Source organism: Grammomys surdaster, unplaced genomic scaffold, assembly GCF_004785775.1.
Source record: "Grammomys surdaster isolate TR1022 unplaced genomic scaffold, NIH_TR_1.0 143, whole genome shotgun sequence".
NCBI lineage: Eukaryota > Metazoa > Chordata > Mammalia > Rodentia > Muridae > Grammomys > Grammomys surdaster.
Window position 1 is genome coordinate 6,854,006 of NW_021604601.1, and position 17,329 is coordinate 6,871,334.

The 17,329-nt window shown below is 40.0% G+C and overlaps 1 protein-coding gene across 1 annotated transcript in view; it reads right to left on the minus strand.

Annotated features, from left to right (window-relative positions):
- Window positions 1–17,003, minus strand: part of Tfb1m (transcription factor B1, mitochondrial) — a 35,352-nt gene extending 18,349 nt beyond the window's left edge. Inside the window, exons 1-4 of the mRNA XM_028764323.1 lie at window positions 16,828–17,003; window positions 14,292–14,443; window positions 5,146–5,254; window positions 3,490–3,641 (exon numbers count right to left, since the gene is read on the minus strand). Of these exons, the coding sequence (XP_028620156.1) occupies window positions 3,490–3,641; window positions 5,146–5,254; window positions 14,292–14,443; window positions 16,828–16,960 (546 nt within the window). The 5' untranslated portion in view covers window positions 16,961–17,003. The remainder of the gene's footprint in view (window positions 1–3,489; window positions 3,642–5,145; window positions 5,255–14,291; window positions 14,444–16,827) is intronic.
- Window positions 17,004–17,329: the final 326 nt, after the last annotated feature.

Sequence of the window (17,329 nt, forward strand, 5' to 3'; positions counted from 1 at the left end):
CACAGTCCAGAAAGCCTGCAAAGACTTTATACTAAAAGCTACCCTCAGATGTTAATGGCCTATTAACCATTTTATATGAATTACCATTTTTTATGTTTGACATAGCTCAGATAAAGCTATGAACACAAAAGTTCATCAATAGGTGATTTTTCACAATAAAAAGCCAGGAGAACAAATGAGTTATTTTTTCAGTAAAAGAACACCACTAACCCTTACATTCTAAAAGTTGCTCTAAGGATTAGAAAACAAGGCAGGAAAGAACTCCCAAGGACAGTATTTCCTTTACTTTTATCTGTTTCTGTTATTCATCTAAAATAACTGTAAGTTGGAAAATTATACTTGTACTTGAGAAGTTACACAGTCTCTAACCAGAGACAATGAACTTCATGTCATTAATAGAAGGGTGACATCTTCCCACTAGGGCTGTAAGCATCATCAGCCAAAGTCTCCTGGAAATGATAGAAAACAGAGGTTGATGTTGGACCCACTTAAAAAACACATAAGCCTAGCAAAATGGAGAACTTGAATTTCATGGCTCTACTAGAAACAGATGGCCTGGGTTCAAATTCGGGTATTCTACAACCCACAGAAGACGATAAAGCACTCCAAGCCAGTCTTAACTATATTATACAGAGACCATTAGATGGGATGTGTTACACTCTCAACTACTGCTACACAGTTGGACTCCGTTTTCTGAGCTGTAATGGCATTTACATGCCCTTTAATGTGCCAGGCTGAATCCTCACATTTAGATCCTATAGTCTTAGAGAAGAGAATAACAGGAAGGTGCTTATTTGATTCTGTTTTATAATTCACAAAGAAGTTGAGATTAAAAAATACATTCTGTGGCTAAAATACAGAATACTACACACAGGATTGCGTTAGACAATACTACCACCCAGTCTTCCCTTGAAACTCTCACCTGCAAAAATGTCAAAGTCTGCCAAAAGGACCAGTATTACCCATACTTCTAATGCATTCCACAAATTATAAACTTGATACAAACTCTATATTCATGCAAAAACTTAACTAAAGCTTTGTTGAAGAAAACTAATTGCCTACGATGAAGTCAAAACAACACTATCATTAAAGCCGCAGCTGCCAGCTAAGTCACTGAGAACATGACTCCACTACTCAAGCCTCTGCTCCCCTGCTCTTTCCTCAAAGAAGGATGAGAGCTCAGTGTTTTGGATTTCTATTGTGTTGTTCAAGAACAAATATACCAAATAATCCATGAGCAGAAGAGAACAGATGTAGCAATGTGGTATAATCAGAGCTAGCACCCTATCCACTCAGCTGTGCCCTTTGTCTTTACGGTATTCCTTTTTGCTGCTTCACCCCCACCTGTACTTGATATTCCATCTATTTATCAGTAATTCAGTCTTAGACTTTCCTAAGCTTGTGTAACTATTCCCTCAATACATGTAAGCATGACAAGTATTTGGTCAAATTCCTGTCTTAACTGACCTGTCTGACCTGGGGGTTCCTCCTGGTCTCCCGTCTCTACCCCACAGAGCTGCTGTTCCTGGGACACCATCATTTCTCTGGTGTCTTTAATCACAGCAATGCTTATCTGGGCTTTTGCAGAGTGCTACTGATAAGAGCCCAGTGAAGGGCAGATGATAATAAATGCGCTGAGATTTATATGCTAACAAGAGTAAAACACAATTTACTTTTACTGTACACAAAAATCAATCCCAAGTGAATTATGGACAGAAAAGTGAACAGAAAGAGACTTTTATGATCTCTAGACATAAAATGATTTCTTCAGTAAGATATGAAATAGCCATAAATTAAAAATGGAGAAGTCTGATCTTTAAGAAAGGAGATGAGAGAGAGGGTGGAGAATGATGAGAGTGTAATGGGGCATCTGTGTGTGAACAGAATCAAAGTGCATTATCTAAGTGTGTGTGAACGTGTCGGAACGAAGCCCATTATTCTGTATAATTCATATACATTAGTAAAAAAGTAAAAGTAAAGAAAATGTCAGATTCTCAAAAGACACTGTAAAGAGACGATGAGAATCTAAGCATAGAGAAAGGAAACCTGCAGTCCAGTGCAGTAATAAGGGCCTAGTACAGAGACTATGTAGTAACTGCACACCAGCAAACAGAAGATGATCCAACGGAGCAATCAGCAAGGACAAGCAGTTCAATGTAAAATACCCAGAGATACAATGTTGCTCAATTTTTAAAAAATTCTGCAAAGACAAAAATTAGTACAACAAACCTGTTTGAGTATGCCTAGCCCAGGGAGTGGCAATATTTGGAGGTGTGGCCTTGTTAGAGTAGGTGTGCCCCTGTGGGTGTGGGCTTTAAGACTCTCGTCCTAGCTGCCTGGAAGTCAGTCTTAGCATCCTTCAGATAAAGATGTAGAACTCTCAGCTCCTCCAAAACCATGTCTGTCTGGATTCTGCCATGATCCTGCCTTGATGATAATGGACTGAACCTCTGAACCTGTAAGCCAGCCCCAATTAAATGTTGTCCTTATGAAAGTTGCCTTGGTCATGGTGTCTCTTCACAGCAGTAGAACCCTAACTAAGACAACCCCATTATTCCTAGATTAACAAAAAATGTATAAGTCTAGTACTACCTGGAGCTGGCAAAAATATGGAGCAAAATGAACTCATGCACACATTGTAGGGAGGAATATGAAGCCCGGATGCCTGCAGAACAGTTTAGAATGACCTAACAAGAATGAAGCTTGTGTTTCCACTTCTGAGCACATATCTCATCCAAAGCTTGCCCTTGTGCCTAAGAACTTTCATTGACAGTTTTGATCATAACACTACAGAACTGAAATGAGCCTTGGGTCCTCAGCTATGAGACTGGACAGATTATAATAGTGAAAGAGTAGGTAAGACATAGAGCAATATAAAAAATTATAACTATGAGCATGTGTGAATCCTAAGTTGTTTACAATAAACACACACATATGATTGCTTTTTAAAGAAAGCTTAAGAGTGGACAAACAAAGTATATGACATGCATGGACACAGATCTATATAAGAAGACCACAGAAGGGAACAATCCAAAACTCAGTCCTTATTACCTCGGTATTAGGGAGCGGAGAGGAGATGCAATCAGAGTGAGGGAGGTCAGGCTGTAGGAGGCAGATCTTTTCCTTAAGCTCACCTTTGCTGTCATGTCTTGCAAGCTGCCCTTGTTCACCACAGAGGTTCACTTTCTAAACTTAGACTACTCAGGCCATGAGCAGGCACCACTGAGGAAGGTAGGTACTGTGTGCCCGTGAGCGCCTTCCTCGGCTGACAAGTATAATTCATAGTCTCTACTGGGAGCATTCTAGTAGTCATGTCTGTTTATCTTCATTACATGTCTTATCTTTTGGATGGTTTTTCTGTTTGTAATGGAAAAGCCTTACCATAGAAAACACAGTGGTAAATATATCCTACTAAGGATGAATATAAAATAGTACTTTGTTTGGGAATCTGGTCATACCATGAAATGTCCAGAAAAAGAAGAGACTTACCTCAGCCACTTCCTTTTGAAACGTTAATGTCATCTTAGTTCTGCCATAAACGAAAGGGCCATTTTTAAGAGAAATATTTTCAAGCCACTTGATAATCAGTGGAGTTGAAACACTAAAAGGCAGATTTCCAATAATATGTACATTTGGAGGATCTGTTTGGTGGGAACAGGGGGAGAAGACAATTTGGAATGAGTACGTGAGTATATTCTGAATATGATCTTAATTAAATGTAAATTTAACTGGATATTATGAGAATCAAGGCATAAGAAAAGACAACTCGGTATTTTTCAGTTCTCTTTAAATACATCTCCCCCACAATTAGCTTTGTATTTATTGAGGAAAAAGTTCTAAGAAAGTTTGCAAAATGAGGTGTTTTGAAGAAAAAAATAATTTTCTTTAGACATGATGAGTTTAAAATACCTCTGGGATGTCAGATCATCAGACACCCAGTTGGGGGATACAAGCTGAGTCTAAGATCTGAATGAATGCTTAAAATATTTAGGTAAATAAAACAAGAGGGATAGAGTAATCTAGGCAAAGCCTTTACAATGTGAAGATGTCTCAAAGAAAATCTCAGACTCAAACAAACAAGAAGTGGCTTAAAAAGAAACAAAACAAAAAACCACAAACACCAAACCTCCAAACCACTGACAAGGAAAAGTGAGAATAAGCTCCCAGACGCTGAGGAGAATGGTGGACTCTGACAATCGGGAACTGGTGCACAGAAGTCTTGAGGGTGATATATGACAACTGCATGGCGGATGCAGAGGTGGCTGTGAGCCAGTGACAACTGCGGCTCTATGCCCAGAGGGTCAGTTTGAAGGTGGAGACTATTAACACAAGCTACTCAGAAGGCGCCTGACCCTGAGGAGGCCAGGGACACAGGGTGACTAGATCTGTCAAAATCCCTCTTCCTGTTGTTCTGAGAGTTTCTGTTAGCAATTCATATGCCCTATATTATCTGACTTCTTTAAGAGCTGGATACTGTAGTAGTCAGGAAACATCTGTCCTTGAAGAACAGTGCCTTGGCTAGTCAGAGTCACTGTAAAGACAAAGGAAAAAGAGATCAAGGTCTATGGGTGGCCTACTTTACAGAACTTGAAAAATAGTAACAATAGTTTGTGTGGCATCATAAAAGCAAAGTTTATTTGCACATAAACTAAAACTTGAAGCTATGAGACAAGGCTATTAGGACTAGGGTAAGCTTGACCAGGTAGTGCACACCTGCAGTACCAGCATTTGTGAGGCTAACACAGGAGGGCTCTCAAGTCAAGATCAGCCTGGGTACACATGAGGAGTTCTGGGCCACCTTCGGTTACAATGTGAGGCTCTGTCTTAGAAATATAAATCAGAAAAACTAATTATATTTTGGAAGAAAATATGAAAGCTTAAAAAAGTTACAATGCATAGCATTTAATTTTGTTCAGGTAAATTTAATAGAAATATATAAACACAGGCACTTTGTTATAATAGATATGCAACCGCTGAAACAAATATCTGTGATATAAATGACCAAATACACACACACACACAGACACACACACACACACACAGAGAGAGAGAGAGAGAGAGAGAGAGAGAGAGAGAGAGAGAGAGAGAGAGAATATCAAATGAACGAACCTACCAACCTCCTACTCCCAAACCAAAGGTACTTACCCTCTTCCCACTGTCTTCTAATGTTCTCTGGAAAAGCCTTTTCTATCTTATATGTCAACACATCTCCATGAATAATTCGGAGTTTTCCAGGTGCTGCATCAGAAAGCATCTAGTTTACAAAAGGTCAATAAATGAGCTCATAAACTTCAGGGCAGCAAACCTAAAAATCCTAAGCCTGCCTAGCATTACTGGGTGGGAAAAGCTGAACGCCATGTGAGCACTGAAGAGCTGACATGGCATTGGCTGATGAAACCATCGTGTTTCTGTCAACACAGCGAGGGGTTAGGTAGTAGAGAATACTGCGATAGCTTAGGACTTAACAAACAGCATACTAACCTAATTCTGACAGTCAGAATGACTTGTATTCTACATTGGATTTACCATAACTTTTGATTTCTATCTAGAAGAGTCAACATAACATACTAAGAGACTGTATAGTGAAAGACTGAGGATTCAGAATGAAGTGTATGAAAATGAGCTAATTCAACTAAGCCTGTAAACATTAAATGTACACAAAAGATTCTGCATATAACCAAACTTTTAATGTAATCTCTGAGAAAACCCAAACTAAGTAGGAAGTCCCTTGCCAGGCCAGGTGGCATGTGACATTCTGAGACCCTCCTTGCCCATAGCATCCTTACTTTCCTGAATCGGAGTCACTGTCAGCCTAAGACTAACCCTGCATATCTCCACAACTGTTACCGCTCAGGCTATTTCTGTTTCTGATCATGCTTCCTTTTTCCCTTCAGTCTTTCTTAGCACAAAAGACAACAGCAAGGTCTTGGGACTTAGCTCTAGGGTTGAATACTTGTCAGCATATGCAAATCTGTGTGTTCCACCCCAGGCCACCAAATCAAACTACAACAAACCTCTTTTCTTTGTCCTCTCCTTAGTTTCATCATATACTAAAAGCTGGTCTTAGCTCAAGTGAGCCGCAAGACTGAGCCGAACTAGGTATGAAATCCTGCATCCACTACACACCTCTCCTCTTGATATCCTTGGTAAAATGAAAGCCATGCAGCCCTGAGCTTACCATGCTTAAACCAACAGTCAGTGAGAGCACTGCTGAGGCAGATTGCGTGGAAAGGGTGACCCTCTCCACTGTCTCAGTTCCCTGCTCAATGTCCTGGTTCCAACTCAGTTGCTGAGATCCGAGGGATAGCCTAGGGCTATGTAGGGAGGGCCAACAAGTTCAAGGAGAATTTTGCCTCTTTGCTCTTTTTCCCTTATGACAAGAAAGATATTTCCCCTAACACTTTCCTTTTGTCCATTTCAAACAACTGATCGGAGGTTTAAAGAGCCTCACAAAGCCAGAGGGGAGACCCTGAAGCAAGGCACACATCTTGTAGACTGATCTCCCCTCTGTGTATCCTGTGGCTGAGAGGAGACCCAGGGAGCCAGGCTACAGCTTGATTGCTTCTACCTTTGCTCACTGTGCCTTGCCTGTAGCTCTTGACAGCACTGAACATGCTATAGCAGCCGCACACGTGCAGGTTCCTTTCTGACAACTGTGTTCCTTGGGGAAGCTGTTTCTTGCCTTCTTAGTAGTGACCACAGTGACAGTAGTGCATAGCAGGTGTTTAACAAGCATTTAATAAGCACAAGAGTATGTGGTCTTCACATACTCTTTTCATCAAGCTGAAAACTACTGTATAAGCTTGATCCCAAAAGTTGTAGGGTACAGGAATTTGCAAAGATTTATCTCAGTAAAAAATGAGGCAAGATTATACAAAATAATAATTTGAAGTACATAGCTGAAATGCCTGTACTAACAAGAGGGTGAATACTTTAAGTTTAATCAGTTAATTAGATATGGTTAGTCAAAATAACTGCATACTTCTGACATTAATATACTCAGGGATTATTTTAAATCATCATGGTTTGCTAAAATTTAACCCAATCAGTTTTAGATAATCTGTCTTAGAAAACATGGTAATTTCAAGATACTAAAACTGAGAATGTTCTTATGAGATGTTTGATAACTGTATAAACACAGTGAATTTAATGATAACATTTATCAATAATGGAGAGGGCTAAGTTTTTTTTGTAATTATACTTCACATAATTAAAACAAAATAAATTAGTATATCATAAAACAAAGAGGCAGAACGAAGAGCTTTTGCTATACAATGTCAAAATATAAAACGTAATTAAGTAATTAGCAATTAGGACTAAAGCAAAACAATGCAAACCTGCCTCTTTGGTATTAATTGAAAATGCTCTGATAACTGTGTTTGAAATGTTAATTTTTCCATATTCTCACATACACAACTGCATACTAGAAGTTGACAAAAATAGCGATCTGCTTTCCTTTCCTCTCCAATACAAAGTTGTATTTCTATTCTATTTCTTTTGAACTCTCACTCAGGTTTAACACTCAGTCAAGACAAACTAAATCTACCTTGTAGAAAGTCTGTCTCCTTCTTGACAACTGTGTAGCCTCAGCTTCCCTTGTCCAACTGGTCACTGCAGGAGGAAAGAGCTGGAGTGAAGCCCGAGGCAATTATGCGGTTGGGGGCTAGGGTGTGCTAAACCAACTGAACTGATATCATGATTATAGACAATGACCTTTTAAACACCTAAACCAATACTCAGCAACAGCACATATGGATTCCCTGTACCCAACCAGAGATAAGGGAAAACTGTTCTCATCAGATACTGCTACTGTGGGGTGGGAAGTATCAGTATTACACTTCCAGAACAACCCCAAGTGTTACACTTTAAAAGCTGGAGACAACACGAGGGGTTCAGAGCACAGCCCAGCACGCAAACAGGTGAGTATTTGGAGAGCCACTTTCAAGCTGTTCTATTATTTTAATGTTAATTTTCAATACATTCTTCTAAGATGCAACGTGAAGTGGCTTTGAGTAATGCATTTCACTAAGGCTAAAAAAAGTAGGAAGTCGAATCATAAAAAGGAGAAGCATGCATGTCAGAATGACTGCTACTAACACTATCAGAAGAACTGTCGGCTCCTGGTGTGCATAACGGCACATATAAGTCTTACTCTGTGTTACAGTCATTATATCAAGTCCCCAAGAGAGAAAATGTTTCTTCTCCTATTAAGTTTTGTACATGAAAGAATACAATGGCCACACCTTTAATAAGAAGGCCAGATGAATATGCAGACACACTCTTTCCTCTGAGAATCCAAAGCTGTGAAAGCATCTCTCCTGGGCTGTAACTGATCTACAAAGGCTGTCACTGTGATCTACCTGGGTTTATAACTGTGATCTACCTGGGCTGTAACTGTGATCTACCTGGGCTGTAATTGTGATCTACCAGGGCTGTAACTGTGATCTACCTGGGTTTATAACTGTGATCTACCAGGGCTGTAACTGTGATCTACCTGGGTTTATAACTGTGATCTACCAGGGCTGTAACTGTGATCTACCTGGGTGGCCTTTTGGCAAGCTAATTTGATGAGGAAAGAACTCAGGCAGAAATTAAAATTTCCTTGAGAACAAAAAGAACCAGATCAGATAGCTATTTGGTGTGCTTCATGCCACCTTCTCACAGTAAGGAGCTCGAAGCAGTCAACACTGTGAGCTAAGTATTAATTACCTTCATCCTAATTTGTCATTTAATGGAGCCCAAATACTGCTGCTGTAAATACTAGCAGAAGGGCCAGGTAAAAATCTAAAGCAAGCATGAGAAGAATCACATGGTATAAGTAGAAAGTTAAAAAAATATCCAAAATAGATGGAGAAACGTGGATGTAAGTATTGTCCCTTACACAGTGTTGACAGCTTCGTGGAAGGAAGGAGCCTGCAGAAGTGAAGCAGTGCTCCTGACGACCTGAGGCACTGAACAGGGGTTATGGAGGGCTTCGACCCTCATTACAGGACGACTTTCCACTTGCTCTCTGCAGCTTTTCTACCCCTAGTAACTGCTGTCACCACAGAGCTGCTTCTGTGCTCATCCAACACTTGTAATTCGAGTGGACTAAGGAACCACGTTGGCGGTGAATGATTTGTTTACTTGTGGAGTTCTGTCCTATGATTTACTATGGTAACGTACACATTTATTTAAAGTAGTCAAGTTAATAGAAAGGCAATCTTCCCTTCCAAGATTGTACTACAAATGAAAAGATTACAAAAATCTTATTCTCTTTATAATTAAAAGCAGACTTTTATGCCACAATGTCAACATGACTTTTTATAAGGGAACACTTTATAAAGTGGCAGGGAGATGTTTATAGGAACTGTCTGTCCATCCGTCCATCCATCCATCCGTCTACTGGCTCCTGCTCAATATGTAAAAGGTAAAAAAAAAACAAAAACAAAAACAACTATGACTCTCGAGTTATGGGAGGGAAAGGCAAAGCTAGCCCAGCTTCACCAACAGACTAGAGGGCAAAGGCTAGTAAGGGGCACATCTCAGATCTGCATTGCTGTCACGTGACTTTTGTAATCCCTGTAACTATCCTCCACACTTATCTCAAGGAGCCTGATGCCATACTAACATAATCAATGATTTCCTTTGTGTCTCAACATTCCATGAAGCGACCACATAACCTATTGGTTGAGATGAATCCTTGAGCTTCCTACACTAAAGTGCAGTATGAGACACTATACTCTCCTTCCTTAAACCAGTAAGTAAATATACATACACAAATAATTTTCAGGCATTTGTAATGTATTTTACATACAAAATACTAACTCTGTGTTCTACACTATAAAATAAATTTGAATAAATTTACCATTGTATGCCATACAAGTATGTTTTTTTGACAATGAAATCAAAATAAAAAGATATAAGGAAAAAAATGCAAGCTAAATGGCACATTTCTACATGGTCCACAAGTCAAATATAAATCAAAAGTAAAACAGGTTAAATGGACAGCTTGAATTTCTTCTGAAATTTTTTTTACAACTCTAGTATCTCTAAAGTAAAACGAAGTACTCACTGGCCAACTCTTCATAGACATTAGCTATATTATTCTAGTTGTTAGTGGGTGAAACAAACAGAAAAGAGAATAGACATTACTTTTAATGGAATTAAAGAAAAAAACATGACACATCAAAATTTGTGGTTTTCTGACAAAGCAGAAATGTATAGCACTAATCTGTAAGAGAGCAGAAGCTTCAAGTCATCGACTCGCTGACTGCCTCGAAACAGCTACACAGAAAACAGGACAAATCAACCCAAGGTAAACAGAATGAGATTTCAGAAGTCAGCACCACTGAAATCAGAAAAGTCAATGAAATTATAGCTGTATTTTACAGATCAATAAAGTCAACTAATCTATAAGTAGGTCAATCAGAAAAATAAATAGGTATACATAAATATATCATACATAAAGGTACCATAGGTATCATAGAAAGGAGAAGTGGTATTACTATAGATTCAACATATAGTTGGACTAATATTAAAAAAATTACAATTCACCATATCAACATATTAAAAAGAAAAACATTTCAATAACCCCAGGAAAAGCTTTTTACCCCCAAATCTAATATTCACTGATTGCAAAAAAGAAAACAAAAATAGCCTCCCTTAGCAAACTAGGACAGAAAAGACTTCCTGGCTAGAGAAGGAGACTTAGGACAAAACCCCATATGCAGAACCCAGATAGTCTACCCCTAGGTCCTTAATGTAGAAAAATAAAGCCATGCACTTACAAAAAAGTTGCATGCTAATATTCAAACAGCTTGCTATGCAACTGTGAAGAAAGTCTATCAAAAGGTGAATATTTACAAAATGGAAATATTCACACAGTGGAATATTATATATCAACAAACAGAAAGCTACTGATAAACACCTCAGCATGCGTAAAAATTATTATGAGAAAGAGAGACACACACACAACATTAACTAAAAAAGTACATACAAAATTACTATAGTCATATATAATGCTAAAAAAGAGGATAAAAATCTTCCTTACAGGAAATCTAATCTGTTGCCAGGGATAGGCAGAGAGGGAAAAAAATGCCTTGCAAGGAACAAGCTCACATGATCCTGGTTACCATCTTCAGTGTGACGATGATGGCACAATAAATACATCAGTAATCTGAGTATTGCCACTAAGTATGGTTTATTAAGCCTCAATTAGACTTCAATTAAGCTGTAAAACAAAGTACTTACTAATGAATGCTTCAGAAATATTAGCTGTTATCATAACTACTAATGTATGAAACAAAATTTTAAGAAGAATCTGGACTCCTTGCCAGAAGGGAGACACATTTCTGACCTATCTCCAGTTCACAAATGGGAGAAAATTTATTGAGGTTTCAAGCTCCCTGAAACATCCGTCATAAAATCTTCTTAGTCTAGGGCATAAAGAATCCCCTTAGTCACAAAAATGCAAGCAAAGTAAACGACTACAAAGTACTGACAGAGGAAAGCACACCTGAGCAGTACAGTACAGTAGTAACAGAAGGCAATCTGTTGACTTTAGGAGTCTCTTGGATCAACTCTTAATCACCACAGGTGGCTCAAGACATGGGGACAACAACTTGAGGTTAACAAACACTCAATAAAGCCAGGTATGGTGGTACACGCCTTTAATCCTGGCACTCAGGAGGCAGAGCCAGGCAGATCACTGAGGCCAGCCTGGTCTACAGACTGAATTCCAGGACAGTATGGGCAATGCAGAGAAACCCTGCATCACTGAATGATTACCAAGTATCAGGCATTCACTAAATACTAGTAACAATCCTACCAGTGAAACACAGCAGAATACATAGGATTGTCCACCAACAGGCACACACACATGAGCTGCAGAGTCTAAGTCAATCCTGCATCCAGGGGTGAGCATGAATGTCCCTTACCATAAAACCCACCTGTGCTGCTTTCACACACTGGACGAGTGTCCCTATCCTTCCAACACATAAAAGGGACACTACACGCTATCATCAGGTACTTTCTCCCCACCACAGCAGCCTCATGATTATTCTGTAACAACTGAGTTAAGTTACAAATGACATACTTTCGGCCAGAAGATATTTTATAAATTATTATACTTTCTTTAAAAAGTAATTTTATTAGCTAAGGAACACTAAAATGGAACCCTTAAAACAGATCACTCTATTTCTGCTTTTACTCAATTTTATGATTAATTTAGGACATCTAATAGAGCATAGCTTTACACATTGAAACATTCTTTCCAGGAAAAAGAAGCCTATTTGATAATTTAGTACCCATCATTTCTTTTTAAGGGAAGTTCTCTTCCTGCAGGGAAGACACTAAGAGTTCATTTTGCTGCTTGTGAAATGGCTAAGAAATCAAATGTATATCCCCTGTGGTTTGTCTTGGATCAGCTTTGATATTTACATTAAAAAAACCAGTGTAAAACTTCTTGATAATGTTACTACTTACTTTTACTACCAAAGGACACATTTAGTCAGCTGCTAAGATACATACACAACCATCAATGAGGATTTTACCTCCCACATGAGACACTGTTGAATGCCTGCTTTGTAGCATGGTCCTAAGTAGTAGAGATACCAAGGAATCTCTGAGACCCAGATCTTTATTCACGTGTTACTTACCTTGCAAAGGGATAAAACTGGCAACAAATAAGAGTAATACAGACACAGTATGCACAGTGATGCCAGAACTAACCAAACAAGGCAGAGGTCAGGAGACAGGGACTCCAGGGATGGTGTTGGGTGAGAAGGGAAGCGTGGTGGTTGCTCTTTCAATAGCTGGTCTTCAGACATCTTTAGTTTAATGACTAGAGGAGACTATATAAGTTAATATGGGAATTAACACAAATTTTATTCACCCTCTGATTAATGGGAAAGATGCACATCACAGACGGGGAGATTAAAAAGCCCCTCTGAAGGGTGAGAAAGTTGTGTTCTCTGTGTCCACTGAGCTAAAAGGACACACAAGGAGAACAACACGGCTGCTATCAGCTCCTTTTTATCATCACACAATCTCACTAAAACCAACCATAGTCTTATCCCACTGCCAACTGGGATGTAGTTCTTAAACAAAACACTGCACACTATTAAATATCATATCTGTTCCAGGAACATTCGTCATGTATCACTCCCAAAGTTAAGTTAGCAATATGAAGTGAAACCTGACTGGCAACTAGATACAATTCAATATTATGCAATTATTTAACACAGGAAAACCAGATGAAGATAGGTGAGAAAAATAAAACTAGTACGTTTCTACAGAAGCCAAGTGCCCACAAACTCCTAGATTTTAAAACAAGTTTTCTCAACCTATTCTAATATACACACATAAATACTTGCATATATTTGTTTTAAATCAATTTGCCTTTTTTTCAAATAGAAGGATGTGAATAATTTTACTTTTCTGTTATAGTAACATAATAAATTGCTACTCGTATGTGCCTAAAGCTCAGGGCTCTCTAAAAGTTTTAGAATTACACAGGAATCAAACAAAGGTCATTCAGTCATCAAGTGTGTCTTATGAGGAATTTCTGTACAAGATATCTAATATAATCTATCTCACGGTTTGCCAATGTTTTAAAAACTGAACATCCTGTCCCCTTATCTCAATCTCCTTCTTTAATCTCCAAGCAGTTGTTTTACATTGTCCCTGGAACAATCAAAACAAGTTTATTCTCTACTGCCAACCAGTGATAGGCAATGTGAAGACACCCCAGTGCTCTCTCAATTAAGGTGAAATGCCCCCAGCACCCATGTGTTAAAACTGCATGTAGAAATTTCACTCAAACCCACCTACCGTCCTAACTGGTGCAACTTCTTTCTTCATATGTAAAAATTCTCTTGTAAAAAATACTTTAACTCAACCAACTAATTCCTCCTGATGAGGCTCTAGCATTTATCTTCTTAGTGTTTTGCATGGGGAAATGCTTTTTGGAGCCTAAAGAAAGTTCTCCAAAGTCATGGTAAGTGGTCATTATTATGGTGGCAACTGGTCACTACTACTGAAAATTATGTATTTTTATTGCTTTCTAAAGAACAGGTTAGTTTATTTAGCATCCACGTGGAAAGTGCTTTTACTCAAGCTGTAACCAACAGACTTTTTGGGGATTCCTGTATACAGTGCAGCTTTCTAGACTTCTGTAGACTATACAACCCTAACCTCTGAGATAGGACCTCTGCCCAGTCCTTGATCAACTTGGGGACTTTAGAATCATGGCCTAAGATTTCACTTGCTTTGTGCCTACTGAAAAAAAAGACACCTTTTAAGCATCTCACCTGTAATCCTGGAATAAATCGAGTGTCCTTTTCAACCACCAGAAGCTCAGCAATATCGGCATTGAGGATGGCTCTTGTGATTCCCCCAGGTCCGGGCCCCACTTCATAAACATAAACATCTGCTAGACTGCCAGCTTTCCTTACAATTTTGTCTAAGTAAAAAAAAAAAAAAAGAAGAAGTTTTAGTTACTTTTATTATCACAGCAAATCCACTACTGAGTTTTCGCTCTCACATCCTACACCACTGTACTGCACTAGTTCCTTAACGGAAGAGGATTATCCTGACAATTTAACTACCTCACCGGCCTCCCGAGCCCTGGCTAGCTGACGTGCAGCACTTCATCACAGCCCTTGCCGTCACGACTTGAGTCTTCTCACATGCACTCTTCCATCCTGACATGCATGGCTCCAAGAGGACAACGCACTAAGTCCCCATGTCACCTACAGTTACATGGAGGTCAGAATGACAATCACAGTAAGTTCTCACAACACTACACTCTGAAATTTGAATTATTCATCATTTCCAGAAAAAAAAGTTTGGATTTACTACTGGAAAATTTAAGCCTTGCAAATACTCATGTTAAGATGGAATTACTAATTGTTCAGCTAGTTTAACTTAGCAGAACCTAAGAAATCACACACACAAAAGTAGACTCCTAAAGCCAACTAACAATCACTCTGGAAAAAACACAATGGACTGGTTTTATTAACGACAAGATATTAAAATTCATACAAATGGACCTCCTCGGTTGGTGGAAATGTTGTTATTGAACACATACTAGCACTTCTTGTCATTGTATACTGGCACTGTACAGTCCCAGTTGATGGTTATTATCTAGGTAAGCTTAAAGGTGAAATGTTGCTTACCCATTCCCAGAGAGTACGTACTGTAACAGCTACAGTGAGGAAATCAGCACCCTAGCCAGCTAGGAGTCTGGCTGTGTGCATTCCCTAACTCTCAACTACACTCTAATACAGTTTATCTGAACTGCACACTGTCCTTTTGTCTACTGTTTAATTTGCACAATGTATAAAGGAAAGCAAACAGGCTGGGAGAGGACTTCGAACTAAGGTGTGGATTCTAACACCAAGTCATTGTTTTGTTACAGGTTACCAAGTGGTCTCTCAGAGGGAATAAGAGTCACTTATTAAGCAAGGGAATTACGAACTTAATATTCTCAGTCTAAAATAAGGAAAGCAGCAACAGGTGGGGCAGTGGTTTCATTCTTAAGCTTCGCAGGAATGCTTAAATGAAACCAGGTATCAAAGAGGTGGTGTCAAACCCCTAGATCTGGTTTCAATCTTGGTCCACCTGAGCTCATTAGGACAAGTACCTTTATTTACTTTCAGCCCAGTTCCCAAACAAAAAAAAAAAAGACTGAATAAAGGACCTACGAATCTGGAACTTATACCCAAGGATGCATGTGAAAACATAAATAAAACATTCAATGGCTGGCAATGTAATTCACTTAATAGATAAGTATTTGCCTAACATGCATGAAGCCCTGGGTTCTATCTGTACTCAGCAATCAGTAACTGAACATGGTGGTATAGGCTTAAAATTTCAGCGCTTGGGGGGAGAAGGTAGGAGGATGAGATGTTCAGTGTCATCTGCTGTATAGTGAATTTGAGGCCAGTCTTAGACACAGGTGACTGCATTTCAGCAGAGAAGTGCTTTATATTTAGTATGTGCTAATGCCTGGGAGAGGATGCTAGAACCAAGGAATCTAGAAGTAGGCATCTTAAGGTTCTTGACGGCCTTTCTAGCCAATAAAAGATGAGAAAACTTGAGTGGAGTTAACTGTTTTATGCCAAGTTAATACTGCTACGGGTAGGTAGAAAAAAGGCTCCAAAATCGAGTGCCTTTATTTGCAGCAGATGGAACTTATTCTCAAGAGGAGAGCATCATTAACACGTGAGTGGTAAGTAAACCAACAAACACCTGTGAAAACGCATCAAAACATCGGTGTCAAACTGGTGACCTTCACCCTATATAAACTTAAGAGCATAAAAGTGATTTTTAAAGGAGCCAGAGGACGTCAACTTATTAACTGCAAACTCAAGACTTGTTCCAGGATCACAGTCCTAGCGTAGGCACAAGGTAGCTGTAGGTACCGTTTGGTTAGTATGAATTTACACAGCGAATCTCCTATTCCCTACAGGGATTCCCAGACCATTTATCCTATTTACTCTTTTGGACTCCTTTCTGAAAAAGAGTCTGTCTTTCTCTAACTGGAGGCAGTCCTCCTGCCTCTGCCCCCCGAGTGCTGAGATTACAGAAGCGATTTACTGCTCTAGGCTAACGAGAGGCAGACTGGGAACAGGGCGAAGGGGGAAAACTGCACTAATTCAAATCCCTCTCATAACGCGAGCGGGAAGCAACTCAAGCCGGCAGAGCGGTCCACCACAGAGCGTCGCCTCAGCCCGCGAGCAGAACCCGAGGAGTAGCGCTTGACTGACAGCCGCCCGCCCCGCCCGGCTCCATCGCCCGCCCGCGCCCACCAGGGAGACCCGGGCGAACTGACGACTCAGCCACCTGTCAGCCTCAAGTCCAGGAGGAAATTCTGGGAAAGCTGCTTCGCCGCTCGCAAACCGAACAACTTAATGATCTCCCGAATGGTGGGCAACGGGGGAAGGCGGAAAGTGCTGAGCTTCCCTGAGGCAGCCATGAGGCCGACTTCCACAGCCAAGCCGCACGCCGCGGCTGGAAATTTCCACGGCGTGCACGGGCGGGGCCTTGGGACGATTGCCCGCCTCTAAGGCAACCTTATTGGGTGGAGAAACTTGCCGGAAATGACAAAGCCTGACAGGAAGTCGGTTTGTACTGGGAGCGCAGGACCGCGTCAGGCCGAAAGCGGTGCAGGCTGGGAGAGGAGAGGGGACGGCGTCTAGGAGGCGTGGTTTTCTAACCCCGCCTCTGGGAGGCTCCGCAGGCCTCTGACAATCCAAAGGCTTGACTTGTGATTAGTAGCAGGAAAGATGGTGATTGGTTGCTTGCTGTTTGTAGACAGGTTTTTTTTTTTTTTCTCCCGTAGGCT